Raw genomic sequence first — 18,705 nt, 5'->3', positions numbered from 1 at the left:
GGAGCACAGATCTCACAGAAACTATTGAGCCCGTAGATTTTATCAGTGCTCAGTATGTTTTTAGGCAACATCATGTGGTCATCAGTTTATGTTATTGCCACATGTACTAATTTGGCAACTTTCATAGTGACTCACTGTCTTTTTTTCTGATTCTTTGGTTACTTCAATAAGGATTTTCTTCTTTCAAATGTAGTCCCAACTGTTCAAATAATAAATTTCTCTTTGTTTCAATTTTGCAATTAGCTGGAAAAATGGGAAATGTAACTGTCCTGACCTCTAGAATTAAACTTGAAACAGAATTAGTGAGGAACTTCTAACAAATACGACTGTACAGTGGACTGTTGACTTACCTTACAAAGTGTTAGTTGCGGGTTCAGATGAGTGATCTAATGTGAAAGCCCGTAACAACTGTATATTATTTTGTTCTTCTATGATTTTCAGTGTCATTTATGAACTCTTTTTTCAACAGAAATTATGGTTTAAGCAATTAGATAAATCTTGGAAAGAAGCAATTAAGAAAGTTCAGGTACGGTTTTCACCTAGCAGTTATTTGTTTTTAATTTAAAAGAAATGTTACACTATCATTTAGATAGCATCGAAGGCATGAAGCTGTTGGAATTTGCAGGCATTTTAGGTCTAGTTGCTGTGCCCCATGATGTTACTGTATTATTAGACGTAATATTGAAGCTAAATTCAATTGATTAAAAACAGATGTCTTGATCGCATACTTGCCAATTCAGCACTGTGATAGATGCAGTATTCTTCTTTTGTCACCATTACTGATTAAGCTTAACATAAGTAAAATCTGGTCTTCATTGGTGACACAAGCATTAGTGTTAACACAGCCATATTCTCAGCCCCTTTTGCTCTTTCTTTTGGAACTTGTGTTTCAAAATATTGTTAAACCTAACTTTCATATGTTTCCTGCTTCTTTTCACAGAACAAATATAATGCGCAAGAGCCAGTTGATAGTTTTTTTCTTTCAGCAAGGACTGCAGAAAAAGCTCCTGTAAGTGCAACTGCTAAAGTATACAATAAAATGGCGAAAACTTTGCAAAGCTATATGCAACGAGGCAATTGCAATTCCTCATCTGTGGAACAAAAAATCAACCCAGTTCAAGTGCAATGTTACTTAGTAAACGTGTCTGAGGTCAATCAGCAATTTTATGAATTGAATTTGAAGTCAAGTTTTAACTTTCTAAGCATGCATTAATAGAAAAACTACAAATTATAAAATTTTCGTCTTGTTTTTACAATGGTCTTTTCTAGGATCCACGTCATGTAGGCTTACAACTGAAAATTCATCTCACTTCCTGAGAAAAAGTTTCAGCAATTTTAATTTTGTTCTTGGAGTGACCTCTGGAAATCGCTAGTTGCCCACAAAACGTGACTATTGTGCCCTGGTGAAATGTTTTCTGAAAACGTTCAAAACTTCTTTGTGTACTTGCAGATAACAAATAGAAGAAAGCTCGGTGGTATCAGCATACCAGCTGTGCAGACGGCAGCGATGGGAGAAACGAAAATTTCCATTGAACAGCTTTCATCTTTCAAGGATCTTCTGGAAAATATTGACAATATAGAGGTATCTATCTTTGTATAGGTAATCATACGGTTTCGAGTTCAATTTGGAATTAATTTGCACAAGTGAGTTTTTCAAAAAGCTGAAATTGCACGACCCACTTCGGCGAGTGCAATTTCAGCTTTTTGAAAACCTCACAAGTGCTAATTAATTCCAAATTGAACGCGAAAAACCGTATGATTACTTATTAATAATATAAACATGAAAAAAAATTCGCGTGGAAGGAATGCCGGAAGAACTTTCTTGAAGCCATTTTTTCTCATTGGAGAAAACTTTTTTCAAAGTTTCCGCACTAAATTTTCGTCATCATTTTACCTGATATCATTGGCTTACAAAATTTCCTATTTTCTTTCAGCCAATCATAATCCAGAATTACGATGTGCAATTTACACTGGTGTTACACTCTTTGCACTTGTGTTACACTTGAACTGCACTGCTCTCAGCCAATCAGAATCGAGTAATTTTTTCATGTATATTATTAAGACGCTAACAGTAATTTGTGTTTACTGTGACATGGACGAATGAAACGTTTATATTACAACACATTTGCACGGCAGAGCATAGCCGCGTTCATGCTATAGTGCAACTTGCTTCGTCGTTTGGTCGCGCGATTGCAAGAAAATTGGCGCGAGACGCTGCTTAGTGTAACGACACCGGCCATCACATAAACAAATTCCTTACAGAGTTGCCGCGATCGTGGCAGAATGTGGGACTTGATTCTTCTTCGTGCAACACTTGCTGAAGCGAAAACGTTGCAAGACAAATTCATTTGGGTTTGTTACTTATATTAGACAATTTTGCTGGAAACATTGTTTAGTGTGATAGTGCTTGTAGTCATTATTGAATCATTATTGAATATGACAAATTAAGATTCAGTTAAATAAACTTGTTATTTTCATTTGTTCTTTTTCCACAGTTTCCAAGTCAGGTCGCGTCGGTTCTTAACTCTCCGTTCCTACAACATGTCCTGAGTTGCAACCCAGACTTTGTTATGCTGCAGAGATTAAACTTTTGGCTCAATCATTCACTCTACGAAGGTAATAACAACAATCAAACAAAAAGCCTAAGGATTTTAATTGCAGAAAAAATAGTGTTTCAGACAGTCGCCAAACAACACAACATCGCACCAAGGAAAAATTAACTATAAGATTATTGGGGGATTCTTCGATTAATAACAGTATTCCATAACAAAAATCATTTGCTACCGACAAGTTGTATACGCCAACGCAGGTTTGTGTTTATTTTCAGAATTTCTGTGCGGAACAACATCGGAATCAGACTCGAGCAGCTTGATGTTGCTACAGAGGCTGAAGAACTTTGCTGGTTTCCTTCAAGTAAGTAGCTCAGTAGAAAACCAGTAGCCAGCGCGGGAAAACATGTAACGTGTGGCAAGCGGGGAGAAAAGTCCGTGGGTCAAATAATCGTTGGTCTAGTTTAATTTTGCACCAACACCTGCATGATCTGCTAAATCCTTAGCCTGTTTTCTCGCCAAACGCAAATTAGTATCGAGAATCCTGCGAAAGTTCCTCTACCGACCTTTAGTTACTGATGAAATGTTAGGATCGGTGAGCCTTATCTACCTTATTATAGGAAATTAACGCTCGTGTTAATTAACGTATTTGAAATTAACGCGACTTAAATTAACGCGAATTGAAGGTAAGTTTGCTTCTCAATAAAGAAATAAACGCGAGAGAGGAGGTTAAATTTCAAAATGGGGGAAATTAACGCGTCTGCTACACCGAAAAAAGACAGAATTTGTTGAGAACAATGAGATTGCGAGATTAGTAGCAATTGTGGGTAAAAAGTGGAGTTCACGTTGTACAGAGATGGTATTGATGATTGGTTTGTTCAATTTTTTTCCATACCCTACACTAACAATAATGTTATTCCTGTCTTAAGGAGTCTGTCCCAGCCGTTGAGGCTTTCTTGGTTCGATATCTATTTATCTGGAATGGACTAGACTTCAGGCCATGGATTCTTCACCTTATCACCCATCTGAGCCTGTGGCCATTTCAGCGTGAGTTGCAAACCATTAAATTAGAGAAGTTAATGAAAATTGAAAACAATTTGTTAAGAAAAGGTGTGCTTAAGTAGACTACGAGTAGTCCCTCTTTCGCTTAGTCCGTCGTGCGTGACGCGAAAGAAAACCGCGAGAAAAAAATGGCCGCGCGAAATCCTGGAGGCCCCCAGGATTTCGCGCGGCCATTTTTTTCTCGCGATTTTCTTTCGCGTCAGGCACGACGGACTAAGCGAAAGAGGGACTACTCGTAGTCTAGTGCTTAAGAAGCCAGTCTAACTTGGTTGTCGTTGTTTTTAGGTTTAAATGATTTAGTTCTGGAGCCGCTCAGAAAGCTTTTCTTTTCCTCGCCGGTTTATGTGAAGGTGAGTCAAATATTGTGGTCTTGTTTTTCAAGCCTGTCATAGCTGGCGCCATTTCCCGCGCTAGTGCCGAGTCTCTAACGTCCTGAGGGCGACCAAGCCGCGAGAAGCATGTGGAATAGAGATCTCTCGCCAGCTACGCAGGCTATTGGCCTACCTTTCCTTACTCTTGACAGTTTCATGGCGATTGTCACGAATATCGTAAGATTTAATTGTTTCCATAGTGTCAAGTAATGTACTGCTTCACGGAACTGCTGAGGAACTTCTTAGCTGTCGAGTTACCACGGCAACAAGAATTACTTCAAGAGGAGCGCTCTCAAAGAGCACGTGACCTGGGCAGGTGAGATGATGAGAAGGTGACGTATTTGTAGCATTGCTGTGGCGTGTGTTGTGGGTGGGGATTGTATGAAGCGTGGAACACAACACAAAAACGTCCATTGTAACAGATGCCCAACAGTAGCAATTAAATGTAGACATGATGATAGATGCGAATGCAGCCATAACACTACTGGACAAAAGGGCCTGAAAAAATGTTTAGGCTTTGAACGGGAAAAACATAGAACTGATATGCGAGTATCGGAGTGTATTATTTTATGACCAATTCTTCGCTTGGCGTTCGCAGGAGTTCATTATTTCGAGGTTCGTTAGTTACGTGATTTTACCGTTACACGGCCGGCTTACACCTCTCCTCGCCTGCCATAAGGCTGAGTGCAGTTAATAGTAAGTAAGTATATTGCAAGAATAACTGGATCAGACAGAAACATAGCAACTGTCTGGTATTGACCCATGTGCAGTAAAAATAAATGCTTCTATCGACTGACAAACACTATTCACTTGACTCTGAAGATGATCTCCACTCAGGTTGTCGAAACGTCAGTCACCAACAACAGTTCTTTTCAGAACTACACTCAACCGGACGATCACACTATACGAACTACTGACACTCCTGGGTTCAAACCATTTACTAAATAAATACTTTCTTTTCTCTAAAATACCTGAAACTGTTTCTTTCTTTTGTGACATTTCCGATCATTTTGGCAAGTGTGTAATATTTGCTGTTTTATTCTGGTTTCAGCGTGTCGTTATTTGTTGAAGACGAAGTGGACCCTTTCGATCCGCTCAAGACCATCTATGATTTCATTCAATTTGTGGACCGGATTTGTGTTGTAGCGCTGCAGGTGAGTTCACCTTCTTCTGCAACTCTTTCATCTCCGTTTGACTTTCCCTGTAAAGTTGAGTGCCTCTTTAGCACGGAGTGAAAACGGTGTTTTCTCAAATGCGTTTATACTTAGTCCAGCTCTGGCCCTCTCTTTGTCACGCAACGCTAGGGTGAGAGGGACCCTCTCTCCCTAGCGTTGCGTGACAGAGAGAGGGCCAGAACTGGACTAGATCGTGCTGTGATGTGGACCAGCTCTGTGCTCGTTGCTTATGTTTGGAATCTACATTACCTATAACCTTATGTTAGTTTGTCTGCTTTTATTTTTATTGAAGGTCGAAGAAGACCACGCGTTATTGCAGCACTGGGTTTTGAACTTTTTTGAACTGGTGAGTTTGGTATCTGAGGTGAATTCTTAACCTCTTTTTACTATATCATCACAAGTCGAACTGTAGGGTCATGAGAATAAGGATTTTGGTCGCCTCTGAAAAAAGAGTCGTCCAAAAAAGTAAGGTCCAGATTCTTCTAAGGTGAATTACACTAAATTTATGAAGATGGCTAACTGAAATCTCGAGACAGGCAATGGTCGTTTTTATTACCTCCAACTTTCTTCTTGCAGGTGTCGACTTCTTATCAACAGTTTTCTCTGCCGTTTGTTCTGATTCCTTCCTCTGGGATCATCTACAGAATGCTGTTTTCCTGTAACTCCATGGCTGTCTCAAGATTGTGTCAAATCATTGTGAAGTAAGGGAGAGTTTTCTCTACCATGGTGCGATCTTTGATTTCAATCGATCACTGTACAGGTAGACTTACACTAACTAATATCTTCCGTGTCTCACCAAACACGCACTTATGTCCAGAAATGTACCCAGATACGAAATTCATTACTAATTTTACGAGTTTTAGTTACGGCTTTGCCAAAATTGTGGAAATTACAATTTAAACGATTTTTCGCAATCGCGCTTTGCGAAATTTACAAAAAAAAATATTTCCCTGTTATGTTAATTACAACACATCTGCAAAGAGGCTCTGCGGATTTTGCAAAATTTGCAAAACCTGCGGACTTTGTAAATTAAACGATTTTAGCGATTTTTCGGTACCGCACTTTTGCCCTTTGTTATCTAAGGTCTGCCAAAGTTAATGATAGCTGAAAAATGGGCTGAAATTGAAATGCCACCATCCACATCCAGTTCCTCTATTCTGGACGCTTTCCCCTCTCAATTACAATGTCGTGTTCTTTTTCCTGGGATGAACCCTAAGTAACTAAAACAAAGACCATGCAAATCATCCTCACCCTACCTCTGGCTCACTAAACTCCTTTATTTCCATAAAATGTAGACGATCTATTTTGATTGAATGACTGACTGAATGGCTTAAATGTTTCAGTTACAAGAAGGAGTTTGAATCTCTCAAAGCATCACAAGCCGAATCTCAGGTAATAGAAAAAAAGAAGTACAAATCGGCCCACGCTATACAATTTACGCTAAGCTGCTTGTAAGATAATTTCTGTTATTACTCTAGTTTACCCTTTATGTCTGTACTTGAAAAATGCAACGTGCATATTAACTCCACTATTAAATTTAAAATCAACTTCCCATCGAGCTCCTGGTGGCTTGTGCCAAAATCTATCTCCGTCCCTCACTTCTTCATGAAGTGGGAAACTCTGTCCAACATATTCGAACTGTTTAAGACAGCATCCACAGTACGCCGGGGAAATTTGAGAACACAGCTTTATTTCTACGGTTAGGCCTACTGTCCACACTAATCTGTCGTGAAAACGGAGCTTTTCGAAAACGCTCTTCAAATCGGAGGAATTTGTAAACGCCGGGCGGGCTTTTCGTTCTCGTGTGGACAGAAAACATTTTTAAAACGGAGCTTTTCGAAAATGATGAAGTCGCGATTATCATTTGATTTCCCAGTCCGAGTTTTCCTCAAATACAAATTCAAAATAAACGGTGATTGTTGCGTTCTTAAATTCTTCCGGCGTAGTGTGGACGGAAAACATTTGATGAGTTTTCAGAGAGAAACCTCCATTTTCAAATTCCTCCAGGCCTAAAACAGACGAAGTAGAAATTCCGTAGCTTTTGACTGACTAAACAATATATGCATTTATTTTACACAAATCTTGTCGGCAATACACATGGCATTACACCATAATTCCTTCCATCACAGGGAAGCCTGATAAGTCAAGTCTAATATTGTTAAAACAGCAGGTTTACACAAGTGATTGGAATCTTGTACAAGTAAAGTAAAAACACAAGTGGGTGCAGTTAAAGAACTTTCTTGGTTTTTTTTTGTCAACAGAGCGCCCCATTAGGCTTCCCGGATGGATTTCAAAGCATTCAGAGATTTAACCAATACATCCTGGATATCTGCGATAGTTTATGGAGAAACAAAGCTTTTATAGACAGAGACAAATCGTTTTGTTTTAGCATGCCAAGGTAGGTGAGAATGCTCAACATCGAAACTTTCGTATTGCTTTTAATAAATTTAAAACGCTTTAAGCAAGGTTCCTACTGGAAAATAGACTATCGGCATAAATAGCCACACTACACATCGACACGGTTTGGCCAGAACCTGTAGTCATGCACTTACGTGGCGTATTTTCACTGTACTGTACTTGATCGCGCTGAAAATTCCTTTTTGTATGCCGTTATGTCTCCCCAAAATGCCGAGATTCTTCTTTTCAATCATTCTATTTAAACATTAGCTATGTGGATGTCATGTTGATGCACATTACGAAGTTCTCAGAAATAAAACGTAAAGAGAATAATTATCTCAGCTTGAGTCAAAAAAACACCCGCTCGAGACACTTTTGAGAGACTAGGCTCAGTGTCCAGCCGTGGGTGTTTCAGTGCTGAGAGACTGGACCCCATATTTTTATACAGATGTCTATACAATCTCTCCAATTGGTTGTTACTTATGTGTGAAAATTCAAACTGACCAATCCGTGAACACTTCACTGATCTTTGCAGGGCACTTTATCGGTACTGGTGAAATTTTTACGCTCCAGTCTCGGTTGTCACTCGCCAGGGAGGAATTGGACGCGCCAAAAAAGAAAAACAAACAGACAAACACGATGGTTGTTTTATTTTTAATACACCAGCTAATTGACCCTAAGTGTTCATGTAGCAGGTAATGAATGGTATTTTTTTTTATCCCTTTAGCTCGGTAACAGACCCGCTCTCTGTACGCCATATGAATGAGTTGTTCTCAATCCACCATCATATATCTTTGGTCGGGGAGGCCTGGAAATTTCTTCATCAGGTTAGACAAACATGGGATAATGAAAAATGAAAATCTATAGCAACAGATGTCAACGTGAAACTGACGTTCTTGCCACCCTCTCTTCCCTTCTTAAAGAAAAAATCACAGTGGACAGTGTATTATAGCGGTATACTCAGTGTATATTCAGTGTGGTAAATATGTAGCAAGTTGTCGAATTTAATGTTGATCCCGTAAACTGTCGTTTATAAGCCCTGGGCTTATACAACTTCGTACGGAGTTTTAGATGGGCTTAGAAACGAAGGAGCTGATATCCTGGGAGGGGGTGGGCTTACAAGCGGAAAAAAAAAACCGTTTCGATCGAAATGCGTTTTTGATCTACTGGTTTTTAATTAATCTTTAAAATGTAATAACTCGAGTTCATTTCACTTTAGACTAGAGAGGGGGTGGGCTTATAATCGGAAGTGTTATTTTGTTTACAAGTAGATGGGCTTGTAACCGGAGGGAGCTCATAAGCTGCGGTTTACGATATTTGTTTTCATTTTCCTTCTACTAACGTTTATTTTTTTCATAGACTCAACCTGCCGGGATGAAACTCACGCCAAGTTTAATTAAGGTTAACTACATGCTTGTCAGTATTTGCTAAAGTTCCAGTTCCAATCAGATTGTTTGTTCAATTTTTGTTTGAATTTTTAACTTTCGTTTTCTTGTGACCTGTTTGCAGGGTCGCTCAAGACGAGCTTACATGGAGTACCTAAAACAAAGAAATTTTGGTGGAATTCTTGTGTTCTTGGAAACTTTCATCAGACCACGCTCGTGAAACCGAGCTAAGATCGTCATGGCTCGTAAGGACCGATTATATATAAGATGCTATAAGAGGATTGTAACATCGCACTGGCTCGAAGTAATCAGACAGGAAAAGATTCAATCACAGTTCTCCCTGCAACAGTTTCACAACCTCTGTAAAGGCCAAATCAAATAAGAAGCAGAGAGGGTGGACGGGAATTGTAAGAATTTCCCGTTCAACGCTCGGACCATCATTAGCGGGCCAAAAACGGTTGAAAGCACGCGAGATGTGGAAATATTCGGGCAGGAAAATCAGTGTTCCAATTAAGCAAGGGGTCTCAGGTCAAAAATCCGACAAGGTCAGCAACATGACCCGACAACCTAATAGAAAATTTATGGTGATTTGGTGGGAGCATTGGAAATTGACCCGTTGGAATTCCTCATTGCCACCATACCTCGAAAACTTATCTGGAACCCTGAAAATAGGATCATTTATCACGAGAGTGTCCAAAACTCTCATCTAGTGTTGATAACGATGTACAGCGAAACAAGCGCGGTAACTCTTTTCGCGGCTTCCCGTAAGAGAAAGAGCAGGTTTAAGTTTGATACGTGATCAAAAAATAGCGAAGTTGCTGAGTCACGTCCGTCGTCTTCAGTTGAAACCAGAGGCGGTCCTGAAATAGTAACCGTTACAACCCTTTTATTCGCCAGTTAGGCTTAACGTCACCTTTTATATTTTGCAGTCAGAGAGTCTCTCGTTAAATTAACAAATATTTTAACTAGAAAGAACTAATGTATCAAGTGAGCCGGGCCCAGTCCACACCACGCCGGAGAAATTTGAAAACGCAGCATCATTTCTACGGTTAGGCCTACCGTCCACACTAATCCCTCACGAAAAACTTGCCTTCATCTCTCCCGAAATGAACATTTCTGGCTGCTTTGTAAGTTTTTATTTTGAAATCTTTTTCCCCGATTACAAGATTTTCTTACCTTGAAAATACGACGTACGACAGCGTGATAAAGAAATAATGTGTTAGTTTCGTTTACTAACTGACTAAAATCCATGATACCGGGAAGAAGACATTTTAAATGAAAAAAACTTAAACACACTAAAGTTCGTCTCTCTCGTAATGCAACACGTGAAACTGCTTCAGGATGTTTCTTCGTCTCTCAAGTTCGTCGGCCTTGTTCGCGTGCAGTGGGCCGGCGATCAAACGTTCTAACCGGTCAATTTCATCCTTAATTATTCCAGCACCATACGACATCACGCGTGCCATGACAGTGAAGTAAAAATTAGCCTCGGTCTGGAACTCATGACGGAGGGCTTTGAGTTTCGCTTCTCTCATGATCTCTGTTCGCCTGTGGTAATCCTTCATGAACTGCACGGCTAGCTCGTTGAAGTCGTCAAGAAGGCCAGCCTATGAGAAAAACGCAAATTCATGTAACTCAAAGGGTAAAGTAAATAGAAAATTGCAATATTTAGAGAGGAAGCAACATCAGCCTTAGTTAGTTTTCATGCGAGTCCTTAGTCTATCCTGATCAAATTGGAATTTGGAGATGTTGGTTTTTATGAAGGGAGGAAAACCGGAGAACCCGGAGAAAAACCCTCGGAGCAAGGCGAGAACCAACAACAAACTCAACGCACATATGTCACCGGGCCGAAATCGAACCCGGGTTACACTAGTGGGAGGCGAACTCTTTCACCACTGCGCCATCCCTGCAGGAGCAGGTTTTTCCTACTTGTTCAATGCTTCATTTTGATAGCGTCTCCTTCCATTATTCAGAGCTTTCATGAAATTTTAAATCGCCTCCATAGGTTTGAAGAGCACGCTTAATCAAACTTAAAGTATTTTTTCGATGATTTTCAAACGCTTTTAAAAGGTGGGAAATGATGAGGAAAGTGGGTACCCGGGACAAAAACTCTTGGATGGGGTTAGTCTATGCGGTAGTGAGTGAGTAAAATTCCTTCGATGATTTTCGTATTTCCAACTTAACTGCCCCCGATCATCAACAACATTTAGATTCCAAAGTGACTTTTTAGTGGAACTCTAGAATATTATCTGAAGATAAGACACCCGCTTTCCTTGTAGTTGGAAAGAAAATCTTCCTTCTTTTCTTGTCGAATGAGAGCCTCTTTCAATTTTGATCGATGTAATTTGTTTAGGGGCGGACAAATTGACTTTTGAGGGACGGGTGGGTGATTTTGAAAACATTATCCTGCAAGCATTTTTGTACCAAAAAATAATTCATGCACATGACCACTGCCGAAAAAAATTCACGCACGTTCAGTGAGACGAAACAAATGCATGTTACGTGGAGAATAAAAATATCATGCATTTAAACGTCCCGAAAAAAATTTCTAGTTCATAAAAGGTTTTAACAAAAATTCTTGCTTGTACCAGCACATCACCCACACAATCCCTCGAAAGTCTAATGATCCAGCCCTGAGGTACGTGAAAACTGCATCCTGTATCATGGTCTTAGCGCCAGATTCCTTGACTGCGGAGAACAGGTTTGACAAGAGGGCAATTTCGAAGGTATCGGAACTCACCTTTTCGTTAAGTCTCCCTCGCATCTCTCTTTGTGTCCCACAGAGCGCGTTCATAAACGTGGTCATATTTCTCTCGCTGTAGCTTTCCTGGTAAGCGCCTGGCTCGTACACCACGCCATCTTTATTGTGTTGAGAATACACTTTAAATGTGGGATAATGGGGAATGGTTTGCGCAATGCAGATCTGTGGCTCTGTGTCGCAGTTGAGCCGACCAATAAGGCAGGTTGGCTCGTTTCTGAATGTGATTCCAACATCGTGAATTGTGTTTTGTAAACTGTTACAAAGATCGCAGTTTCCGTTATAGTACATAACCATGATGCTTCGCGTTCTGTCCTTGACGATGCGTTCAAAGTTGGACGAGCTTAAGTCGATGACTGGAGTCATGAAGATATCCGTGTTCAGATGGAGAAAGGATTTCGATTGGATAAAACGGATCATGTCGTCAGCAAGGTGACCGCTCCTGTAACTGGAAAATGTAATTGTAGAGTTAATACAACACGATGAATAAATTTTTGCTTCCCGACTTAAAGATTTCGAGAGAACATTGCACTAAACACAGGAATGATTGGGCAGCCACCTGGAATAGTTTATCTAAAGTAAAAGTGACTCCGAATTTTTTTTTAACAAAATTTTTTGAAGTTTTATTTGTAGGTACGGATAATAGATAAATCGTGGGAATAGAGGACATCAAAGTCCTGTTGCACAACCATTCATGCCAACGATAATCATTTGTTGACTTCAGTGGTTGATCATAAGCCATAACTGATATAGATTCATTGCATTATATTAAAAAATATATAATGATAGGTTGACAAGTTACAATGAGGGGTTGGGAGTAATTTTTGTTCTTTCATGGCTATTTTTTCTTGGAAAAATGTTTGGTTTTCTTTATAATAAATAAGATCATGTAATTATAATGAGTGTAACGAAAGAGGAATCCTGACCGATTTCCAGAATGTAAAATGTTCCATCGCGTGCGCCCAAACAGCTCTTCTCTGAATTCAAGTTTTCAGAGTAAAAGCAAGGTTTTCAGTTATTAAATCGACGTACTATAGCAAACGTATACCTGAATTGACTTTCTTCACAGCACTAATAAAACAAAGCTTTCTACTTACGTCTCTTCTGTTACGCTTCCTTTAATAAAATATCGGTAGGATGGATATTCATCGATCCAAAAGCGCGTAGCCAGCTTGATTTCTTCATACGCGTTCACCTTGGCAATCACCACATCATCTCGATCAGCAAACGCTTTGCCCACTTCTTCAAGGCGATCCAGAATTGTCTGACATTGATCGTGCCATGGGGCGTAGAAAAATACAAACGCAAACCTTTCGCCGTCAACGTATTGGTCAAAATTAATCAGAGTAAGTTCCTTGACTTTAGATTTGTGTAGCGCCGTAATAGAGGCAAAGTTTAAAACGACGATCGCGAAAAAACATCGGACGTGCATTTTCCCTGCCAGAAAGATTTTCTGTTGATAGTGCGCTGTAATAATGGTTAGAAAGTTTTGTGCAGTTTGGAAACGCTAAATCAGGGCAGCTGTTACTTTTTTTCTTTCGTAGACTATTAAACTGCGTCGATGTAACAAAGTATCGGAAGGTTTGGAATCCCCAGCAGGTATCGGGTTCAACTAAGACAAAGTTCTTTACAAAATGATCAGTACTTGGTTTTGTCAAAGGTTTTGTGATTCTTTCAGATTACGTGTTACTCTTAGAAAGGGAATTAACTGTCCACTAAGAATTACACATGTGTAATTGAAAACCTATTACAAATTCATTAGAATGTCGTGAACTCTAAATAACAGCTAATTAAACACGCGAATTCGGACACGTCATATTTTAACTTTCGAACCTTTTAAATAACTAACGGAAAACTCCAGAACTTTCTTCGTAAAATTGTTGTACTTTTATTGCTTTTTCCCCGCTGTATTGATGTAGACCTTCCGAAAAATAAAGCAATGAAATGAATTTTGATTTCCAAGCTCGACTCGTAACTATTACTTGTAACTGGCATCCATTTCTTTCAGTGTTAAGGTCAGAAATCAAGACCACATCCTGATTACTTTCTAAATTCTTGTAAAATCCCGATTGGCAATGTATCATATAAAATTATCCTTATCGTAAGGACAAATCGGCTTTTGGATCACTTACCCGACCAAATAGCTGATGTGAACCGAGGTAAAACAAAAAAGAGAGTAGTCTAATTTCACTTTATTTTGCAGTATTGTATATCCTCAAGGTATTCAAAACAGAACTGAACTCAAATGAATATTTTTGTCCTCGCAAATTATGAACGCTAAAACGCTGAACTCATAAACATTCATTATTGCTCCAGCTGTGTTGATACAATGCCTTACAGCGTTCCTGAATTGACTCATGAATTTCAAATTTCAAATTTAATCAGTGTTCGTCGTGATGAAGAAATTCTACGAAAGCAGCCTTAGAATCAAAGCTTTTTCCGGTTAATTCAGTGGATCCAAAGTTTGCGATGTACCAGTCACCCACCACCAACCAGCCAAACCAGCTAAACGGGTACAGTGTTGTTCCAGTCTATCCGGTTTATGGTGAGGTCCCAGTGGATGTATGCTGTCCTTACTGTCAGACCAGAGTGTTCACTATAACCACGAAGGAAGATGGCAACTTGACGTACTTTTCAGCGAGTCTACTGTGTTTTATGGGGTAAGAGAGTTCAAGAAATATTGCTTCAAGAAATAGCCAGTTAACAAAGAGTTACACGGTAACGAGGTGTACTTTAAATCCAGTTCCAGGAATTAGTTAATTAACAACGCTTCAGAACCGTGAAATAATTATTACTGGACAAGAAATGAACGGTTCAATTCGCAAATAAATGCTCTTTTCTTTTCTTGAGTTCTGAGTTGCTTTCTCAGGCTTTCTTTTACTTGGGATCACAAGGTTATCCCAAAGGTTTTGGAACACGGGGAAATTTTGTTTCAATATGTAGAGGTTATTGAACAAGCGTGAGGTGAAGATAGCTGGATACCAAGTATTTTCTTTTTTTGCGTGTTTAAGTTATGGACCGAGACGGAGTCTCAGTCCATATACACGCAAAAACAGAACGAGGCCAATATCCAGCCATCTTGACCGAACAAGCTTAGTCAATACAGGGTTTTGTTGTATGGAACTGAGAACACTATTGTTTTGCGGGACACAGCGGGTAATCCCGAGCGGGTAAGAGTGCCATCTTGTCTGCTTGGGTACCCAATCACAGCGCCAGGATTCAGGTCATCTTGCCAGCTCATGGAGCTCGCCACATAATAAGTATGCTTAACAAATTGGCTTAATTTATTTGTTCTAGTTGTGTCAAACTGTAAAAGTCGTTTATTTTTCTTTAACTCCACGTGTTTTACTTTTTTTCGTCAGGTGTTGGTTGGGATGCTGTCTAATTCCTTTCTGCATTGATTCATGTAAGGATGTCATTCACACATGCCCGAACTGCAGAGCACCGGTCGGCAAATTCAACAGGCTCTGTTGACAGACGCAAGAATGCGAGCTTAGACATCAGCGACAAATAAATCAGACCCTAACCGCCCCAAAAATGCATGATGTAAAACAGATCTGAGCATGGTGCTCATGTGCAGTACATTGAAGTTACCTCGTTTTGTAGTTCCAGAAAATGTCCATATCTCCTGCATGAAAGGGCTTTTTTTCTTAAAAAAAAGACCCACCCCTCTGGAAATTCCAATTAAGCTTCGTACATTTCTTTAAACTGTTTTGGTCTCACACAACCCCCACCCCCAGGAAATTCCAATCCCATTTGTGGTGGTTGGGGGGTAGGGGAGGGAGTTTGAATGTTTTCTGGAACTGCACACTTGTCTCTTTAGACAGACAAATCAATGCAAATAAAAAAAATCACCCAGTTGGAAAAATTGCACTGATCTAAACCTCAATTCTTAGTATTAACAATGAAAGATATGTATGGTTATCTGTAAAGAAAATTTAGATTCTGAGTTTGGAACTGAAAAGGCAAGTTTCAAAACAAAATGAGATGTTTTTGCTCCTGGAGCAAGTTTATTCTCTAATGGTTACATTTCATGTAGCACATTTCTTGGATAATCAACGAAGACTTAGCTTGACTTTTTAAAATCTGAGACAAGTAACACATACATAAAAAAGATTTCCAGAAATATACAGTTAAGTTACAATAAATATATTATTATATCTTGCCAAGCCTTTCCTAATCAGTCAGAAAACAAGTGTCTCATTTGGAACCAAAGTGTTGCCAAACCTTAAGCTCTTTACAAAACTGTCATGTCAGCAGATGAGTCGTGTTGCTTAGCAACAAAGTCGATACTGTGGACTCAGACAATTATCGGACACCTCAGGGATTGGTGCTTAGTATTGACTTCCTTGATGTGTCATATCATTTCTCAAAGAATCTCAACTAAAAACATCATCATGGTCAAGATAAGTGTCTGATGCGTTAACAGGGAGACCTTTCTTCAGTTTTGCTTTGGTCTTTGCTTTCTCTTGTTCTTCTTTAGCCAACTGTTCGTCCCTCTGTGCTTCAAGGATTTCAGCCACTGATACTTCTTGAAGTTCACATTTTGCTTCTTTTTCTTCATCCTTTTACAATATCAGAAAGACACAAAAACACAGTTAATTTTTTCTGTGACTGTCATGTCATCCCCTACAATAGGTCATATTCGTGTTCTTGGTATTGGACTGGAGCCAGCCTGCAATGGAGGCTCATGCGTGTAAATATCATTAAAAAGAGATTCATGTCATTTGCATTTGAAAAGACTGCCCATGTTAGCCTCGGTTGAAACCTTAGTTCCATTCCAACACCGAGAATATGAATACAGCTTATTGCCACTGATTTTGCTTACTTCAAGCTAGTTTAATTTTATGACAGCCACAAGAAAACTGCTTCAGTAGAACATAAAAGGATGATATACAGTTATACCTTTGGGTCATACTTGCAACCAACAAAGACCAGAGTACTAGTTAGCAACTTGCTCTTTGGCTGTGCTGCATATATGATACATAGGTCAGCCTGCTTGATAGACTAGATGATGTATTATTTTTAGCCTCCAACTTGAATAACCTGGTATTTTTTCATAACTGTTTATATTTCTTTGAATCCTATGGTTAGTGTGATTGCTTCTGTTTTTACAAAGTCATCACTCATGGACATCACTCTAATCTTCACTATGAATCACTCACTATTTCACCAACAAGGACCATATTTTCTCCTCTGACAAGAAAAATTCCTCTGGGAATGTCTCCATACTTTCCTCCAACATGAATTCTTTCAATAGTGTCTTGAAGCAAAAGATTGGCTGGAACAAAAATAGTGGTTAGTTTCGCCACCATACTGTTATACAGAAATATGGCAGATGCATAAAAAATAGTAGGAGTGTGAGACAGAGTGACACGATGGTAAAGTGTTGGTCAAAACATTGGTAGACTGTGCATGTGTCAGTAGTGTATCAGCCAACATGTTGGGCAACACGGTGGTATAGGATTCTTTACCTTTACCAATAATTTCATAAGGTGTAAATCTTTGACCCCCCCCCCCCCCTTCCCGCAAAAAAAAAGAAAAAAAAAAGTTCTTTGTCTTATACTACCTAAACTAAAATCTACTTCTACTAAGTTAATTACAGTTAACTTACAGTGTACTTTAAACAAAGGAAAAAATGTCATTCCAAATTAACTATATTTACAAGGCGACCTAGACTAAAAACTAACTTGACTTGAACTGGACTTTTTATGGTAGTGAACCTGTGTCTGCACAAATCAAAGGTTGTGTGATCCAAGGTGCTTATAAGCACCAGGACTATGTTGAAGGACCTTCAGTATAGGTTTCAAAACCCAGGTTAACACTCAGTTATTTGTCAACTTGAAGTTGACAAAAATGAATTAACCACCATAGCGAGTTATTGAAGCTGAAGTTGCAAGTGTTAGCCCTTCATCAAAGCAAAGTGCCTAAATCTGCATGTTATCTGACAGGTTGTCTTAATACAAAAATGTCAGGTTTGATAAATCTTCAGCAACTCATGTCATTACTTCACAGCTCAGCTTATTGTGCAGATTCAGAAAATATCCATACTTCTCCCACTGGAGGGAGTGGAATTTCCTGGGGGGTGAAGGGTGGGGGTTCTCTAAGGACAAAAAATTAAGAAAAGTATGAAGGTTGATAGGAATTTCCAGAGGGGAGGGGGAGGCCCTTAGAAAAAAATCCCTTTTGTGGGGTACTGTAGGTATAGATATTTTCTGGAATTGCACATTGGGTTGAAGAGGGAAAAGTAGAAACCTCCAGCTAGGACCAACCTAGGGCATAGGATCATCATGCACAGCAGTTTCACATCTTACCCTTGAGAATTTGAAAACTTTAGCATTGACTCTAATATTGGATTAAAATGGATGTATCCTAGGTTGTTATTATGTTGCTTAAGAAAACATTACCAGTTTGCCACACTTACCAAATTGATCGATAGATCTCAGATATCCAATCAGTGTTCTTCCATCTCGAAGGACAACCATTAGTCTCTCTGGCAATTTTCAAAGTAAAGAGTGTTACATATAACATATACTGGTATATTAGTATTTCAAAAAATATATATTTTGGAACTATTGTGTAAATTGCCTTTGATGAAACAAAATGGCAAAGTTCTATACTAACTACTGGAACGGAAACAATCATAACGCTGGTCAATTGTTATCATAAACTACCAAAAAATGTCATCTCAGACCTAACCAACATGAACAGCAGTTGAAAACAACGTAAGCTATTATTGAAAACTTGCCAAGAAATTCTTGAACCGACGAATTCAGCGCAACGTATCAAATTTTCCGAGAAAAACAACAAGGTTCCAAATAAAATTGAGGAAAAGAACATAAAACTTACTATCTATCTCCTTGACGAGACTTGCAGTCCCGGGAAGAAAGCTCATTGTGGAAATTTATTGAAGACTTTCGCATGCAAAGTGAAATAATTTCCGAGTCTTCCTCTTCATAAACAAAATTTGTCAGGCGTATCAGAAACTCTCGGATCGCGGAAGACCTGGTA

The 18,705-nt window shown here is 39.2% G+C and overlaps 4 protein-coding genes across 5 annotated transcripts in view; 2 read left to right on the top strand and 2 right to left on the bottom strand.

Moving 5' to 3' along the window:
• Positions 1–18,705, top strand: part of LOC145491696 (centromere protein I-like) — a 221,957-nt gene that overhangs the window by 2,590 nt on the left and 200,662 nt on the right. Inside the window, exons 8-23 of one of the 2 annotated variants that reach the window (XM_081470935.1) lie at positions 470–526; positions 941–1,009; positions 1,451–1,582; positions 2,496–2,616; positions 2,828–2,913; positions 3,479–3,596; positions 3,897–3,961; positions 4,183–4,298; positions 5,034–5,136; positions 5,450–5,503; positions 5,734–5,858; positions 6,501–6,549; positions 7,419–7,555; positions 8,282–8,381; positions 8,914–8,955; positions 9,064–9,773. In XM_081470935.1, coding sequence (XP_081327061.1) covers positions 470–526; positions 941–1,009; positions 1,451–1,582; positions 2,496–2,616; positions 2,828–2,913; positions 3,479–3,596; positions 3,897–3,961; positions 4,183–4,298; positions 5,034–5,136; positions 5,450–5,503; positions 5,734–5,858; positions 6,501–6,549; positions 7,419–7,555; positions 8,282–8,381; positions 8,914–8,955; positions 9,064–9,159 — 1,470 coding nt within the window. In that variant the 3' untranslated portion in view covers positions 9,160–9,773. Of the gene's footprint in view, positions 1–469; positions 527–940; positions 1,010–1,450; positions 1,583–2,495; positions 2,617–2,827; positions 2,914–3,478; positions 3,597–3,896; positions 3,962–4,182; positions 4,299–5,033; positions 5,137–5,449; positions 5,504–5,733; positions 5,859–6,500; positions 6,550–7,418; positions 7,556–8,281; positions 8,382–8,913; positions 8,956–9,063; positions 9,774–18,705 lie in introns of those variants that run through there. The other variant, XM_081470936.1, reaches the window with a different exon arrangement.
• Positions 10,233–13,592, bottom strand: LOC145491701 (protein disulfide-isomerase 1-like). The gene is made up of 3 exons (XM_081470943.1): positions 12,792–13,592; positions 11,677–12,142; positions 10,233–10,543 (listed from the first exon to the last, which is right to left on the bottom strand). Exons 1-3 carry the CDS (start codon positions 13,124–13,126, stop codon positions 10,235–10,237), a joined length of 1,110 nt encoding a protein of 369 aa, XP_081327069.1. The 5' UTR covers positions 13,127–13,592; the 3' UTR covers positions 10,233–10,234.
• On the top strand, positions 13,688–15,570 carry LOC145491872 (LITAF domain-containing protein-like). The gene is made up of 2 exons (XM_081471157.1): positions 13,688–14,354; positions 15,057–15,570. The coding sequence occupies exons 1-2, from the start codon at positions 14,164–14,166 to the stop codon at positions 15,166–15,168; spliced, it is 303 nt and encodes a 100-aa protein (XP_081327283.1). The 5' UTR covers positions 13,688–14,163; the 3' UTR covers positions 15,169–15,570.
• On the bottom strand, positions 15,709–18,686 carry LOC145491870 (U6 snRNA-associated Sm-like protein LSm1). Its single transcript, XM_081471156.1, has 4 exons — positions 18,544–18,686; positions 18,119–18,187; positions 16,860–16,975; positions 15,709–16,259 (listed from the first exon to the last, which is right to left on the bottom strand). The coding sequence occupies exons 1-4, from the start codon at positions 18,587–18,589 to the stop codon at positions 16,074–16,076; spliced, it is 417 nt and encodes a 138-aa protein (XP_081327282.1). The 5' UTR covers positions 18,590–18,686; the 3' UTR covers positions 15,709–16,073.

Source organism: Orbicella franksi, chromosome 7, assembly GCF_964199315.1.
Source record: "Orbicella franksi chromosome 7, jaOrbFran1.1, whole genome shotgun sequence".
In the NCBI taxonomy this organism is placed as follows: Eukaryota; Metazoa; Cnidaria; class Anthozoa; order Scleractinia; family Merulinidae; genus Orbicella; species Orbicella franksi.
This window is presented reverse-complemented; position numbering and strand designations above follow the sequence as displayed.